At 35.0% G+C, this 14113-nt stretch overlaps 1 protein-coding gene across 4 annotated transcripts in view; it reads right to left on the minus strand.

Moving 5' to 3' along the window:
• The window catches only part of SASS6 (SAS-6 centriolar assembly protein), a 49789-nt gene that overhangs the window by 18346 nt on the left and 17330 nt on the right, over positions 1-14113 (minus strand). For all 4 annotated transcript variants that reach the window (XM_010377227.2, XM_010377228.2, XM_030934989.1 and 1 more), the window contains 7 exons: positions 11439-11630; positions 8655-8849; positions 8473-8562; positions 8219-8398; positions 7780-7861; positions 6625-6761; positions 4106-4234 (listed from right to left, as the gene is read on the minus strand). In XM_010377227.2, the coding sequence (XP_010375529.2) occupies positions 4106-4234; positions 6625-6761; positions 7780-7861; positions 8219-8398; positions 8473-8562; positions 8655-8849; positions 11439-11630 (1005 nt within the window). The remainder of the gene's footprint in view (positions 1-4105; positions 4235-6624; positions 6762-7779; positions 7862-8218; positions 8399-8472; positions 8563-8654; positions 8850-11438; positions 11631-14113) is intronic.

The following is a 14113-nucleotide window of genomic DNA, read 5'->3' on the forward strand; positions in this document are numbered from 1 at the left end:
GTACTATTTATGTTTATATATAAAAACACTCATACATCTGAAGATATATACTTATACATGCACATACATATGGTCTTATATATGCTTTGAATATTTCTGGAATATATCACAAGAAATTCCTAACAGTATTTTTCTCTGAGAAGAGGACTGGGGATCACAGTAGGCACTTTTAGATAGTATATCCTCTTGTACCTTTGGAAGCTTCCCATACTTACACATTACTTTTAAAAACAGTTAATACCAAATACATGAAAAATTAATTTAAACCTCTAGGTGAATTAGATGGTTAATCAAACTGAATAATGCTATCTGTAGACAAAATCTGTCTCTGAATACCCACTGTGGGCCAAACACTATCAAGACAAAGAAAGGGAGGCAACAGGGCCTTGGGCAGCCTCCAGTCACAAATGTTAGAGATCTGTACTGGATGACACTGAGAGAAAACAAGCATTTTAGCACCTAAACAAGCATTATAGAATGTCAGGAGGATAAGAGATTCCTTCAGAGAAAATAAAAATGTAAAGGTTCCTGTAGAAACTCAAACACTAGCGAATAAAGCCAAAAGAGACCTTAGAGTAATTCAGAGTAATTTGTCAACAGATCCACACTGGCCAACTGAGCTCATCACTGAGAATCAAGAGATGCCTAGGACCCAGGGAGCCCAGGACCAGTCATCAGTCACCACCAGTGGATGCCGGGAACAACCTTCAGCATCCACTCTGTGCTTGGGATGGGGGTTCCCCAAACCAGCTTAAAACAGTCTCTAGCTCTGCCTGCCCTGTGGGAGCTGATAAACTGAGCCACATTTCCATTCTGTAGAAGACTCAGTGAAAAAGGACGGCTGTTTCTCCTCGGGTCAAGGGTTAGAATGAAAAACTGGAGCTCACTCAAAATAATGCTGTGTATTACTGTGTCTCCTCTCCACTCCAGTACTACTTTGTAGTACATGACTATTGTGTATGGCATTTCCAGACTTTGTTTCTTAGTCCTTAACAGTAAACAGAATTGTCTCCCTAAGCCTTTCAACCAGATTAAAAGAACAAAGATAAATCAATCATCTGGCCCCTTTCTCATTGTGGAAAATCCCTCACATACTTCATAATCTCCTTGTTGAAAGTTTGACCTTGAAGATCAAGAATTTAACCCAAGCTGGGCACAGAGGCTCATGCCTGTAATGCCACCACTTAGGAGGCCAAGGCGGTGGATCACTTGAGGTCAGGAGTTAGAGATCAGCCTGACCAATATGGTGAAACCCTGTCTCTACTAAAAATACAAAAATTAGCCAGGTGTGGTGGCGCACACCTGTAATCTCAGCTACTCAGGAGGCTGAGGCATGAGAATCGCTTGAACCTGGGAGGTGAAGGTTGCAGTAAGCTAAGATCATGCCACTGCACTCCAGCCTTGGTGACAGAGTGAGACTCTGTCACAAAAATAAATAAATAAATGAATGAATGAATAAACAGTTTAGTCTGAAAGACATTACAATTTACTATCTACTGGGGTTTCACCACAAAATGTAAGCACCATAGGGTCAGGGGATTTGTCTTGTTCACTGCTGTCATCTCCTGCAACTAAAACTATGCCTGGCCACAGCAGATAGTAGACATTCATTAAATACTTGTTCAATGAATGAATCTTTGGCTATCATTGTATTCAAAAATGAAAGAGAAAAAACAAGTAGTTTTGTGTATCTTGCTTTAAAATTGTCAAGTATTCGTTCTATTTGTCAGAACAGCACAATCTTGTTAAATATTCTCACATATTCTTTCAGCATTATTTTGTTTCTTGCCAAATTTCTCATGTTATTTTACATTCCCACAGTTAAACATCTCCTTGAATGTATTCCGTCTTGACAGTAACATTTTAAGGCATCAGGAAGATCACAGGTTCAATGTCGAAAATAAAAGGGTGATTTTTAAAAACTGCAATTCAAAAGTACATGTTTTAATCAACATAGCTGCTAGCACAAAACTACCTAGATCAATGATCACCAAAGTAGTGGTGTTTGGTGCTTTAGTGGGTCTCTGAGTAGGGGAAGACAAAGTAGGCAGTAATTAGGACCATTCATTGAGGTCTGAGAAGAAAATCTTACAACTTTCATTTACATCTATTTTTAGTCTCATTCTTTAATTTCTATTTTTGAATAATTTTATTATTAATAATATAACATTTATGGAGTACTTATCATGAATCAGGTACTATTCTAAGCAAATGCATTAATTCACTTAATAATCCAGTAAGGTAGAGAAAATTATCACTCCATTTTATAAGTGGGAAAACTGAAGTGTAGGAGTTGAATGCTGTTTGTTTTTCAGTGGCTTGATCAACTTCACATCGACAGAGGCAGGTTTTAAATCCTAACATCAGATTTCGCTTTCTTAACCAATAATTACACGGCATACAATATAGTATTTCAGTAGCATATGCATAAATTCACAAATAAATACACATTAATGTACTCGAGATGAGAGCGCAAATTGTTCTGTTTATTTTAGGGTTTTTTCCCCCTGTTAGGAATACATAATTAAAAGAATATGGAGATCACTGATACAGGAAACACTGCAAGTCTTGCTCCTGTATTTAAGAACATATTTATTATAATGATTCCTCTGATTCCCCAAGACCTGTAAGAATGGTAGTATTATTTTATAAGTCATCCTTAGTCCTATCAAGTAGGCAACTGTCTCTAGTAGCACTTGTCCTCATTTTGGACATTATATATATATTCCTGGAAAGTTTCTTAAAATAAAAAACAACTGTGAATTCACTTATAATTCTAAAGAAAAAAAAATGATCCCAAGATGCAACCACACTTGAGTATACTGATACTGATAGTAAAACAATAGCATTCCTTTGAATACACATCTAATTCTCCTTAATAAGCAATGCAAGAAGAGCCAATGATATGCATCTAAGTACCCTTTACATAACAGTATTTCAGGCATAAAAACTCAGGCTTAATTCTCATTTCACTGAGAATTCTCCATAGCTCCTGGTGATAATAAGGCTTTGGCTAAAAAGAGCACATGCCTGAGCAACACAGCCAACTTATTTTTAGAGTAGCCCAGACCTAATTTGATAGAGCTTATAATACTAGTTTCAAAGTCCTCAATTTTATCTTTTATAAAACATTTTTTCATAAATGTTTATTTGCCTCATTATTTAAGAAAAAATAAACCTGGACCTGAAGTTAGCAATGAAAATAAAAGCAGTGACTGATCTGGATGGATTAAACTATTGTGAAAACAAAATTATAATACATATAAAAACAATATATAAATCTAAGATAACAACAACAATTAGGAAAAAGAACTCAAGTAGGTAGAAGAAAGCCTTAACAAATAAATCAAGGGTTGGGGTGACTGCTAGTCATATCTTATCTGAGATAATGTTGTCAGAACTAAATTTTAGAATTTGATTTAAGCCTGCCCTACCAGACCTTTACATTCTAGCAATGGACTCCAAATCACAGCTAAGACTCCAACAGTATGAAGTCAGAAATCCTGGTCAGGCTTGAGAGCTGTAGGAGATACAAGTAGAAGAATCAGTAAAAATGGAAAGGCTGGCCAGGCATGGTGGCTCAGGCCTGCAATCCCAGCACTTTGGGAGGCAAAGGCAGGTGGATCACTTGAGGCCAGGAGTTCGAGACCAGCCTGGCGAACGTGGTGAAACCTCACCTCTACTAAAATTGCAAAAAAATTAGCCAGGTGTAGTGGTGCATGCCTGTAATCCCAGCTACTCAGCAGGCTGAGGCACAAGAATCATTGAACCCAGGAGGCAGAGGTTGCAGTGAGCTGAGATTATACTACTGCACTCCAGCCTGGACAACACAAAACAAACAAAAAGGAGAGGTTGAGTAGAAATAAGTGAGGTTTAAACAGATTGATGTCAAGATTTTATACATTACAGTGACTCAAGAAATACATAGTGCATATATTTCCTATAGACATAGATACTAGATATTCAGTAATATATTTATCTAATACACTACCTACTACTTAACAACTGACCAAAGAATAAATGAACTTTTAAAAGATGTGAAATGTTTGTATGCTAATAGGTTGCTATATTTTTTCCCAGAACGAGTATTAGTTAATTTAGCTACCTTTGTTCCTGAACCAGGGTGGCTGGTATTTTTGGCAGATAGCGAATGAGGGAAGGTATTCTGGAATGCAAATGCAGAGGAGACAGGATAACCAATCCCACAGGTTGGGTAAGTCAGTCTACCATCAACCTAAAAATAAAAACATAAAGACGATTAAAGATGAGAAATTAATTCTAAATAGTATTTGTTCATCAGGTGGCATTAGCATCTATTATAATAATTAATAATTAAAAGCACTATCTCAGAGGCCAGTCTTGTTTATCACACCACAAAACTCTGCTTTATTACCTACCATGGGGCTACGATAACTTTGAACTAGAGGGCTTTTCAAAGCAGCTGTGCAAGCTTGGATAAAACAAACTACTGGGCCTACCTTTGTACTAAGTTAAAGCCAAGCTTCTGAACCAACTTGTTTCACTCTAAGTCTCCTAAAAAAGCGGGGAATGGGGGAGTCTGGAGATCAATAGGCCAATCAGAGATAAAATAAAAATAATTTTCTGACAGACAGCACAAAAACAAGATTAGTGTTCTTAAATGGACTTAGACAATAACTGGTTTTGCCACTAATTTTCAATATACTGCTACCACACATTAACCAATGTTATGAAAACAAAGTTTATTTTTATACTGAGGCCAGTGGTAACACAAATCTTGAGACACATTTGTGCACACTAACGGATGCACACAAAAAAACACCTTCTACACAGCTATCATCAGTCATTCAAATTTTAAGCCGGTCAAAAAAAATTTTTTTTTTTAAGTTTGTAATTCAGCCCGAGGCACTTCTTTCTGCACCTTTTTCCAATTTAACAGCAATCTTTCCCTTTCTTTAGATATCCAGTACTCTGACTTACCAGAGTAGATTAGGTTAAAAATTCAATTAGGAATCTGAAGTTTAAACCTTCTGCTAGTGTCCTGCAGCCAAAGACCACCAGGAATCGATGGGTAGATATACAAGCTAGATTTATTGCTCCTTGCAACAAGGGAAACTGCACACCATGAAGAAACATGGGTATCTCCAAAAGTGATACCATGGGTATCTTCTTTTAAAGTTCCCTTAAAAGGGACTTATTTATTGGATTAGGCACATGTCAGGTGATTTAAGAAAAAGTTTAAGTGGAGCATTACTGTGGATTGGAAGCTACTGGGAAAAGGGGGTAAATGTATGACTGGGTATCTGAATAAATCCTATCTAATAAGGCAAGAGGAATGTATTAAGGTCAAAGCTGTAATTAAAGCAACAGCAGCCATTCACGTTAGCCAGGATATGAGGATGCTTATGGACCACATTTGTGATTTAGCAATGTTCATATTTTTGTCTGTGTTCAGGCATGATTATGAAACAGTCTTGTTTTTGTATTGACAGAGTCACAGAGTAACCTTGCCTGATGTTAATATTCCATGAAATTGTTGTGTTCAACAGGGGAGCTCCAAAGCCTATGTGTGGATGCTAGGCAAGCTCCTAGAAGCACCTAGGCCTAACTATCAGACAGTACCAAACCACCTCTGAATGTAAGAAGCTGCTTTTCTTATTCTCCCTTTTTTTTTTCTTTTTTCTTTTTGAGACAGAGTCTCACTCTGTCGCCCAAGGCTGGTGTACAGTGGTGCGATCTTGGCTCGCGGCAACCTCTACCTCCTGGGTTCAAGTGGTTCTCCTGCCTCAGTCTCCCGAGTAGCTGGGATTATAGGCATGCACTGCTGCACCCAGCTGAATTTTGTATTTTTAGTAGAGAGAGGGTTTCATCATGTTGCCCAGGCTGGTCTTGAACTCCTGACCTCAGGTGATCCACCCACCTCAGCCTCCCACTCAAAGTGCTGGGATTTCAGGCATGAGCCATCGTGCCCAGTCTTTTTTCTCAGGGGGGGAAAAAAAAAAGCAGGGCTGGGCACAGTGGCTCACACCTGTAATCCCAGCACTTTGAGAATCCGAAATGGGAGGACTGCCTGAGCCCAGGAGGTCAAGGCTGCCATGAGCCATGATCTCACCAGTGCACTCCAGCCTAGGCAACAGAGCGAGGCCTTGTCTCAAAAAAGAAAAAAATCTGGTAATGGGAACTAGAAAGCTTATATCTCATAACCAGTTTCTTGTAGAATCTAAAGGTGACAAGCCTGCTAACAGGACTTTTTTCTTTTTTACTTTCTTTTCTTTTTCTGATAGAATTCAGTTTATGCTTAAGCCTAAACCCTGAATTCTCTCTTCTCGAAGTCTCCTAAACGTTTTACATTGTGTGTTCTCAAGTTTTCCAGTATATTTGGTATTGCTTTAGTTAGCACTGAAAGATTTCAATATCCAGTCAAGACTTATAAAGAAGTGTCCTCTTCAAACTCGGCCTTTTTGTTCAGAGCAAGTGTGCCTTTGTTCCACCTCCAGGGGCAACTTAATTTCAGTGCTAGTAATTGTAGGACTTCACTGTGTATTGGTACCAGCACCTTAAATCATGGAAACTTTCTAACAATCTGGAAATATTTTTGTTTCAGGAAATTCACTAAGATCATTCACATCTTATTTTAAATCTTACCACATTCAGGTTAGGAGAAATTCCACTTCTGATTGTGTTGCTGCTAGAATGTGCAGGCGGAGTAGTAGAAGGTCCCAATACATCTTGCTTTCTCACTAGCTGATTTTCATTTAGTTCTTTATTTAACCATGTGATTACTTAAATAAAAGAACAAGAAGCAAGGTAAAGAATTTTCACTGTTTTTATTTTTCTAATCATCTTAAACATTTAAAAATTATATTAAGATTTTTTAAGTTTTTATAACTATCTGACATCACAGGAGAGCAATATAGGTTCACCTACATTTTTGTCATTAAAGTTTCTTATTTTAGAAGCTGCCACATAGGACTCCTTATTTATTACTCTCCAAAGCACATATTTCTGCTAGTCAAGGAACTCTTTGAAAGATTTCACTTCTAGAATATCTTACAGTTTACTTAAAATTCACAATCTTATGTATGATACCCTGTAGTATAAACTGAGAAAATGTTAGTTAAAATCAGAATTTTATGTTTTGGTTTCAAATAATTCATATTGTTATTATTAAGTAAACATAGCAATTTAAAAAAGGAGTAATGAAGAATTTAAACAATAAATTACAGTCAACATTTTCAACAGTTTTAATTGTGGGTTACTGACATATGGGATATGGTTTTCTTTATAAAGATGATAACTCTTTTACTGGGCAGATGATATAAATTTATAGAAAAGGCATTAACACATATATTTAAAGCAGAAATTACTTATATATTGGACAATGTCTAGATTTATAATACCTACACTTTTATGAATTCAAATAAAATTTTCACGTTAAGAATAAAACGATAGCTGAGCACGATGGCTAACACCTGTAAACCTAAACATAGCAATCTGGGAGGCTGAGGCGGGTGGATCACTTGAGCTCAGGAGTTTGAGACTAGCCTGGGCAACATGACAAAACCTTGTCTCTGCAAAAAAACCCCACAAAATTAGCTGAGTGTGGTGCTGCACACCTTAGTCCCAGCTACTTGGGGGGCTGAGGCGAGAGGATAACTTGAACCAAAGTGGTGGAGGCTGCAGTGAGCTGAGATCATGCCACTGCACTCCAGCCTGGGTGACAGAGTGAGACTGTGTCTCAAAAAAATAAAAGAATAAAACTACAAACCTCATTTACATTATAACATGTAACATACTTACATTTTTCATTATTTTTTAGAAGTTGTTTGCTTTCTTCAAGTTTTTTAACTGTAGCTTCTAATTGTTCTTGTAATTTGCATACCTGAAATATATCAATCATCACAAGTCAAGCAAAACAAAGGTTAAATAAACACTGAAGAATCTATTATTAACTAAATAAATGGTTACCACTAATATTATTAAATGAGAATAAAGGAATTAGCTCAATTATGTAATAAAATATTTACGTGTGTATACAAACACAGACATTTATGAGCAATCAAGGTATCTGAATCATGATAACTAACTTTCCAAACTGAAACAGGTTATTAACATCTACTGAATCATGTTCTTTTGTTGAAAAAAAAGGCCAAAGCCATTTGTTAATGTAACAAAGCATAAATTTTAAAAATAAATGAAAAAATATAGTTACAACACAAAAATTTAAAATATTAACTACCTCTTGCTCTTTAATTCGAAGAGACTGTTCAACATCTTGTAATTCCTTTTGTTCCTTTTGTAATTTTTCCTCCTTCTCAGCCAGGAGTTTTTCTTGCTGAATAGTAACTGTATTCTTCAATTTCAACTTACCCATTAAGGTTTTCAGATCCCCCTGTAACTTCTTGATAATTTCATTTGCCTATAAAAGAGCTTCATATGTATATTTCTATGTAATCTAATGAAATATTATTCTATAAAATCTTTAAAACAAACCTTTAGAAGTTCTGCAGATAATGATTTTATTGTAGCTTCAAGCTTTCCTAGTTGTACTTGATTTTTCTCACCATTTTCTTCTAAAACCACCTGATATATTTTTTAAAAACATGAATAATTAGGGTATTTGTGTTTACTTATAAATGTCATCATAAATTTCTGAGAAAAATTTAAAAGTAGACCTTTTGTTCCTGGATTGTATCAAATGCTTCTTTTGTTCTTAAAACAAGCTGGTCCTTATCCTTGATTTCCTGTTCTAAAACTGCCACTTTTGTTTGTAGCTGATTAATATGCTTTTCTTTCTCGTGGCATTCAGCATCTAGTGTAGAATTCTCTCTTCGCAAAGAGAGGACTTCTTGCTTAGTCCGCTGCAGCTCCTAGAATGGAAAAAGAAAGAAATTATGCATTATGAAAAGGGGAAGTTGCCTTATGTGGTTATTTATAATTAAGATGTCTAATGTATAAAAAAAAGTCTTTAATAATTTTAAAGTTTTAGTACAGACTTTTTTTAAAAACATGAATGTCTTTCTAATGGTATAGTAGCACATATCTGGAATGTAATTGTAAAATATTCTACTATCTGATTCAATCATATCAAAGGAAAATAAAATAATTCTAATTTATGAATAAATTACAGTAACTTTAAAACTTTTAACAATAATTTTCTGATGTCTCCACAACTGATTCCAAGGGTAACCAAGGGTGACAGCCACAATCTAGAATTAACATTTTGCTTTGTTGCTTACACGTACAGATTATTTTTTAAAGGCTGATACTCTCCAGTTTATAATCTACCTTCTTCACGTATTACAAATATCTTTCCATGTCAATAAATGTTAACATTTCCAGATCTCTCTGTTCACTCTTTCAAGCAAAATAAACTACAATTGTTCATTAAAAATAGATTTCAAAAAAATCTACAACAGATCTCTTCCCAATCAGCTAATATTAACCCAAAGACTGCTGGTATATGAAAGTCCAGGATATAGTATTCCTAGATAGTTTTAGTTCTCAACAAAAGTTTCCAAAAATAATTATATGGTATTGTGACTATAGTAGTTTTAGGAGCACAAACTTTAGTTTCAAACAAAATTCAAATCCTGGCTCTTCTACTGTGTGATCTTGGTAATTACTGAAATTCCCTAAATTAAATCTCAGTTCCCTCATTTGTAAAACGGAAATAACAAATACTTAATAAATTATTTCATTTAACCTTCATAAAAATTATTATGTAAATTACCTAGCATTTTGGTTGGCACACAGTAAAACTCAATAAATCGTAGCAATTGTTATTTTTAGGGCACTACTGCCTAAAAATTCTAACTTAAAACAGGTAACTGAATACTCACCGGTTAAAAAATATCCAAGAACTAACAATTTGAAAGTCTTATTAAAATCCTGGAGGAAATATTTTTATTAGATCATATAAAAATCAACATAATGAGTTTCTGTTTATATAATGACCAGTTCCAGGGCTGAGAATGATTAAATCAGAGCATTATACTGAAGTATTTAGACTACCAACGTACCATGAAGTTTCCAATGCTTTACAACCAGTGTGAAGAGTGTATGCAGGAAAAACTGAAGACATCTATTGTTAGGGCAAAACAATATGAGGATCTGAACACAAAATTGGTCAGGCTTTAGAGCTTCTAAGCATGAGACTGGCAAAATGGAGTTTGAAGTCTTGTGAGCTAGAATAACACTGGTAACTTTGGTATTTACAATATAGACAAAAAAAACTACATATATTTTCTAATAATTCATATGACAATAATGTATAATGCTACAAAGAAGCCTGTAATCAATGCCAAAGCAACAACAAATGTGGCACTATAGCAAGATTTTAAAAATTTCTGTGGGGCTTAATACCTAGGTGATGAGTTGATAGGTGCAGCAAACCACCATGGCACATGTTTACCTATGCAACTAACCTGCACATTCTGTACATGTATCCCGGACCTTAAATATAATAAAATAAAAAATGAAAATTTCTCTGTTGCCTGAAAGAACAAGGTAGTACTAAAGACAGGCAAATAATAGATGAGTTCTAATCCTCGTTCTACCACTCATCAGCTATGTGATCTTAGGCAACTTTAAGCTTTCTTTGCCTTAGTTTCATCATCTGTAAAATGGGGCTAATAATAATTCCTACCTTAAAGAATTGTTATAACAACAAAATGAGTTAATATATGTAAAGAACTTCAAACAGTACCTAACACAGAGAATGCTCAGTAAGGATTAACTATTATCTTTACCATTACCATTATTACTAGACACTAAATTTCATGTAATTGTTTATGTTAGGTAGGCTGAGGAAAAAAAAAAAAAACCAGCCCTGTCATCACAGTACCCTATGAAATATAGGTGCTGTGTTACTATTAAAAACATATTGGCCGGGCGCGGTGGCTCAAGCCTGTAATCCCAGCACTTTGGGAGGCCGAGACGGGCGGATCACGAGGTCAGGAGATCAAGACCATCCTGGCTAACACGGTGAAACCCCGTCTCTACTAAAAAAAATACAAAAAAACTAGCCGGGCGAGGTGGCGGGCGCCTGTAGTCCCAGCTACTCAGGAGGCTGAGGCAGGAGAATGGCGTAAACCCCGGAGGTGGAGCTTGCAGTGAGCTGAGATCCGGCCACTGCACTCCAGCCTGGGCGACAGAGCGAGACTCCGTCTCAAAAAAAAAAAAAAAAAAATTAATAAATCTGACAGCTGTGCCAGTAATCTGCTCTCAAGACCCTAACTAAAAATATTCAAGTTTACCTCAGTTCTGTTATGAATTAGGCTTTTTATCAAATTTCAAATTCTCAATTTTCTTCGCATTGTCTGAATGGATTACCCTAATACCACAAGAGAACTCTACAGAGCATCCAGAGGAACACCACCCACACAAGTAACCACATTAAAATAACCAAATCAAAATGTTATTTTAAACTGGGGGAGAAAAAAATCAACATTCAATACCTCTTCAACACTAGAAAGTTTTGCTTTAAGTTCTCTAATAGTGGAGTCTCCTTTATATTTTCTTTCAGTTAAGTCTTTATTAGCTGCTTCTAACTCAGACAGTCTGTTTTGTAGCTGGTGGATATTTTGTTGATGGAGGATTTCTAAATCTTTTTTCTGTTGTTCATGCTGCCGTTGATATTGAACTTGTACCTATTATATAATAAAAATACAGTACCAAAATTCAAAGAAAAAAATCAGAAATACAAATACAGAAAGATTTGAACAAAAACATTGTAATTTATTTTTTATTTTTGTAAAATGAGCAAGGTTGGTTCATTAGTCCAAGTCATCTTTACCAACAACAAAATTTGAACATGGTTATAACAGTGCAATATCTACTGCCTGTCTGAATCCTATCACAAGCCTATCTTAGTACCATTTTTGTTAACGAACACTATCAAATCCTAAATATCTTTGGAAAATAAAGCATATTTTTGTGGTTATCAAAGTTATACATGCTCTTAAGGGCAAAAAGGAAACACAATGCATAATCACATCCAGAAATCACTCCTAATATTTAGGAGTACTCTCTTCCAATCATTTATATACTTACATTGACATCCACATAAACACACAATACACATAATAAATTTAATGAATATCAAGCTATTCATACAATTTAATCACATTTTATTCCCTTAGCATTTGCACCTTCTCACATCATTAAAAAATTCTTTGTAAAGTCTTTAACAGATACACAACATTCCATCCATGGCTACTCCATAATTCATTTAACTTCTGCCCTATTATGGACATTTAGTTTCCAATTTTTCACAATTATAAATAAAATGATGATTTTTTTTTTGTACATACATCTAAAATTCAGATTATTTCTTTATGATCAATTATAGAATAAAGAACATAAACAAATATAAAGCTTGATACAAGTTCCAAAACTGTATCCCAGAGAAGTTATACCCATTCAAAATTCTTAGCACTAGTACAGGGGAGTGTCTCTCTCATAAAATACCTTAGGAATTTTTACATTACTACTTCAGGAATTTCCTCATTTTTGGAAAGCTGAAAAGGAGAGGAGAAGGAGCAAAAAGAGATAAAACAGGAAGAAGTCCATATAAAATTGAAAATGCAACCTTGGAAGAAAACACTGAAGAAGCAATCAGGAAGAAAAATCAGAGCAAACTGGTAAAGATGCTAACTGTAGCTATTTAAGAAGGTAATCAAAGACACTAAAGACAATAGAGGCCAAAAGCAATGAAAATAAAGAACGGGTTTTTACTCCAGTGAACATCAGAACGTTGGAGATTTTTGTTTAAAAAAAAAAGTGTGAAAACTAGGATTATAAAGTTTACATTTTCTACTTTGTTCACTTCTGAATCATTTCAATATTTTTAGAAAAAAATACATTAAAAAATTTCCATTCTGGAGGAAAAAAAATAATCATTGGAGGAACAGTTTCAGAATAGAGTCCAACAGAAAAGGGAGCATTTGTAGAGGTGAAAGCAATATTTTTTCAAATGAATATTCTATAGAGGCTTAAATCAGAAAAGCACACAGTAGTTTTGGAAGAATATTACATGAGAAAAATGTTTTGGGAATGGAATTATAATGATATGAATGGGAAAACAAAAATTAATAAAAAAATTCTATGAAGTGAAGAAATATAGAAGTCAGAATTAAGAAAATAATATAAGAAATAGAAGGAAGATGGGTGATTCTATATGTTGCTAGAACTTTCCTCACAGGAAAAAAGCTTCTACAAAGAAATTAGTGTAGAAACAAGATTACTCGGTATATTTTTTTAAATGGAGGTATAAAGAAACCATGAGAAATAAGTGTAAACATAAAGAAAAATTAAAAATGCAGGAATCAAATTTGCCTTTTTAAAATGCCATAAAGATAACACAGGTTTAATGTCCACTTGAATGGGTAAGTGACAAATATAGATAATACAGCCATTATTCCCTATAACATTTGTAGAAACCATCAGTAATAACAGAAGGCAGTTTACCTGCCTCAACAGATTTCTGTATAGTCACAAAATTGGCCTAATTTGAGTAACAGCACCCTATGGCAGTGGTTATCAAAGTATGGTCCTCTGAACAGAATAATCCGTATCAGCTAAGAACCTATCAGGAAATCGAGTTCTTGGACTCCACCACTGACTAACCATATCAAAGACTCTGGGGATGAAGCCCAGCAATCTGCATTCTAATGCACCCTTCAAATGATTCTCATGCACACTAAAGTTTTACATTATCTATTAGCAGGAAGACAAGTGTTGACCTGGTTTTAAGGTCCCAAAGGACTGTTTGACAATCCTATTAGAAAGTGCAATATAGAAATACAAACAATTCCTTCAGTCACTCTGGAGTTTTAAACAAATGCCCTTATGAAGAAACTTTTAGATCTAACTTATTTCCATGGACAATAGACAAGGAGTACTCCAAAATGAGGGAGGGATAGAGTGGAGTAGAGGTTGAAAAACTACTTATTGGGCACTATGTACACTATTTGGGTGATGAGTTCAATAGAAGCCCAAACTCCAGTATTATGCAATATACCCAGAAACAAACTTGCACACGTACCCCTCAATCTAACAACTACATCGAGAAGAACACAACTTGCTTGAAAATCAAGCCAAAAAAAAAAAAAAAAAAAGGTAGTAAACAGAA

This window comes from Rhinopithecus roxellana, chromosome 8 (genome assembly GCF_007565055.1).
Source record: "Rhinopithecus roxellana isolate Shanxi Qingling chromosome 8, ASM756505v1, whole genome shotgun sequence".
NCBI classification, from domain to species: domain Eukaryota; kingdom Metazoa; phylum Chordata; class Mammalia; order Primates; family Cercopithecidae; genus Rhinopithecus; species Rhinopithecus roxellana.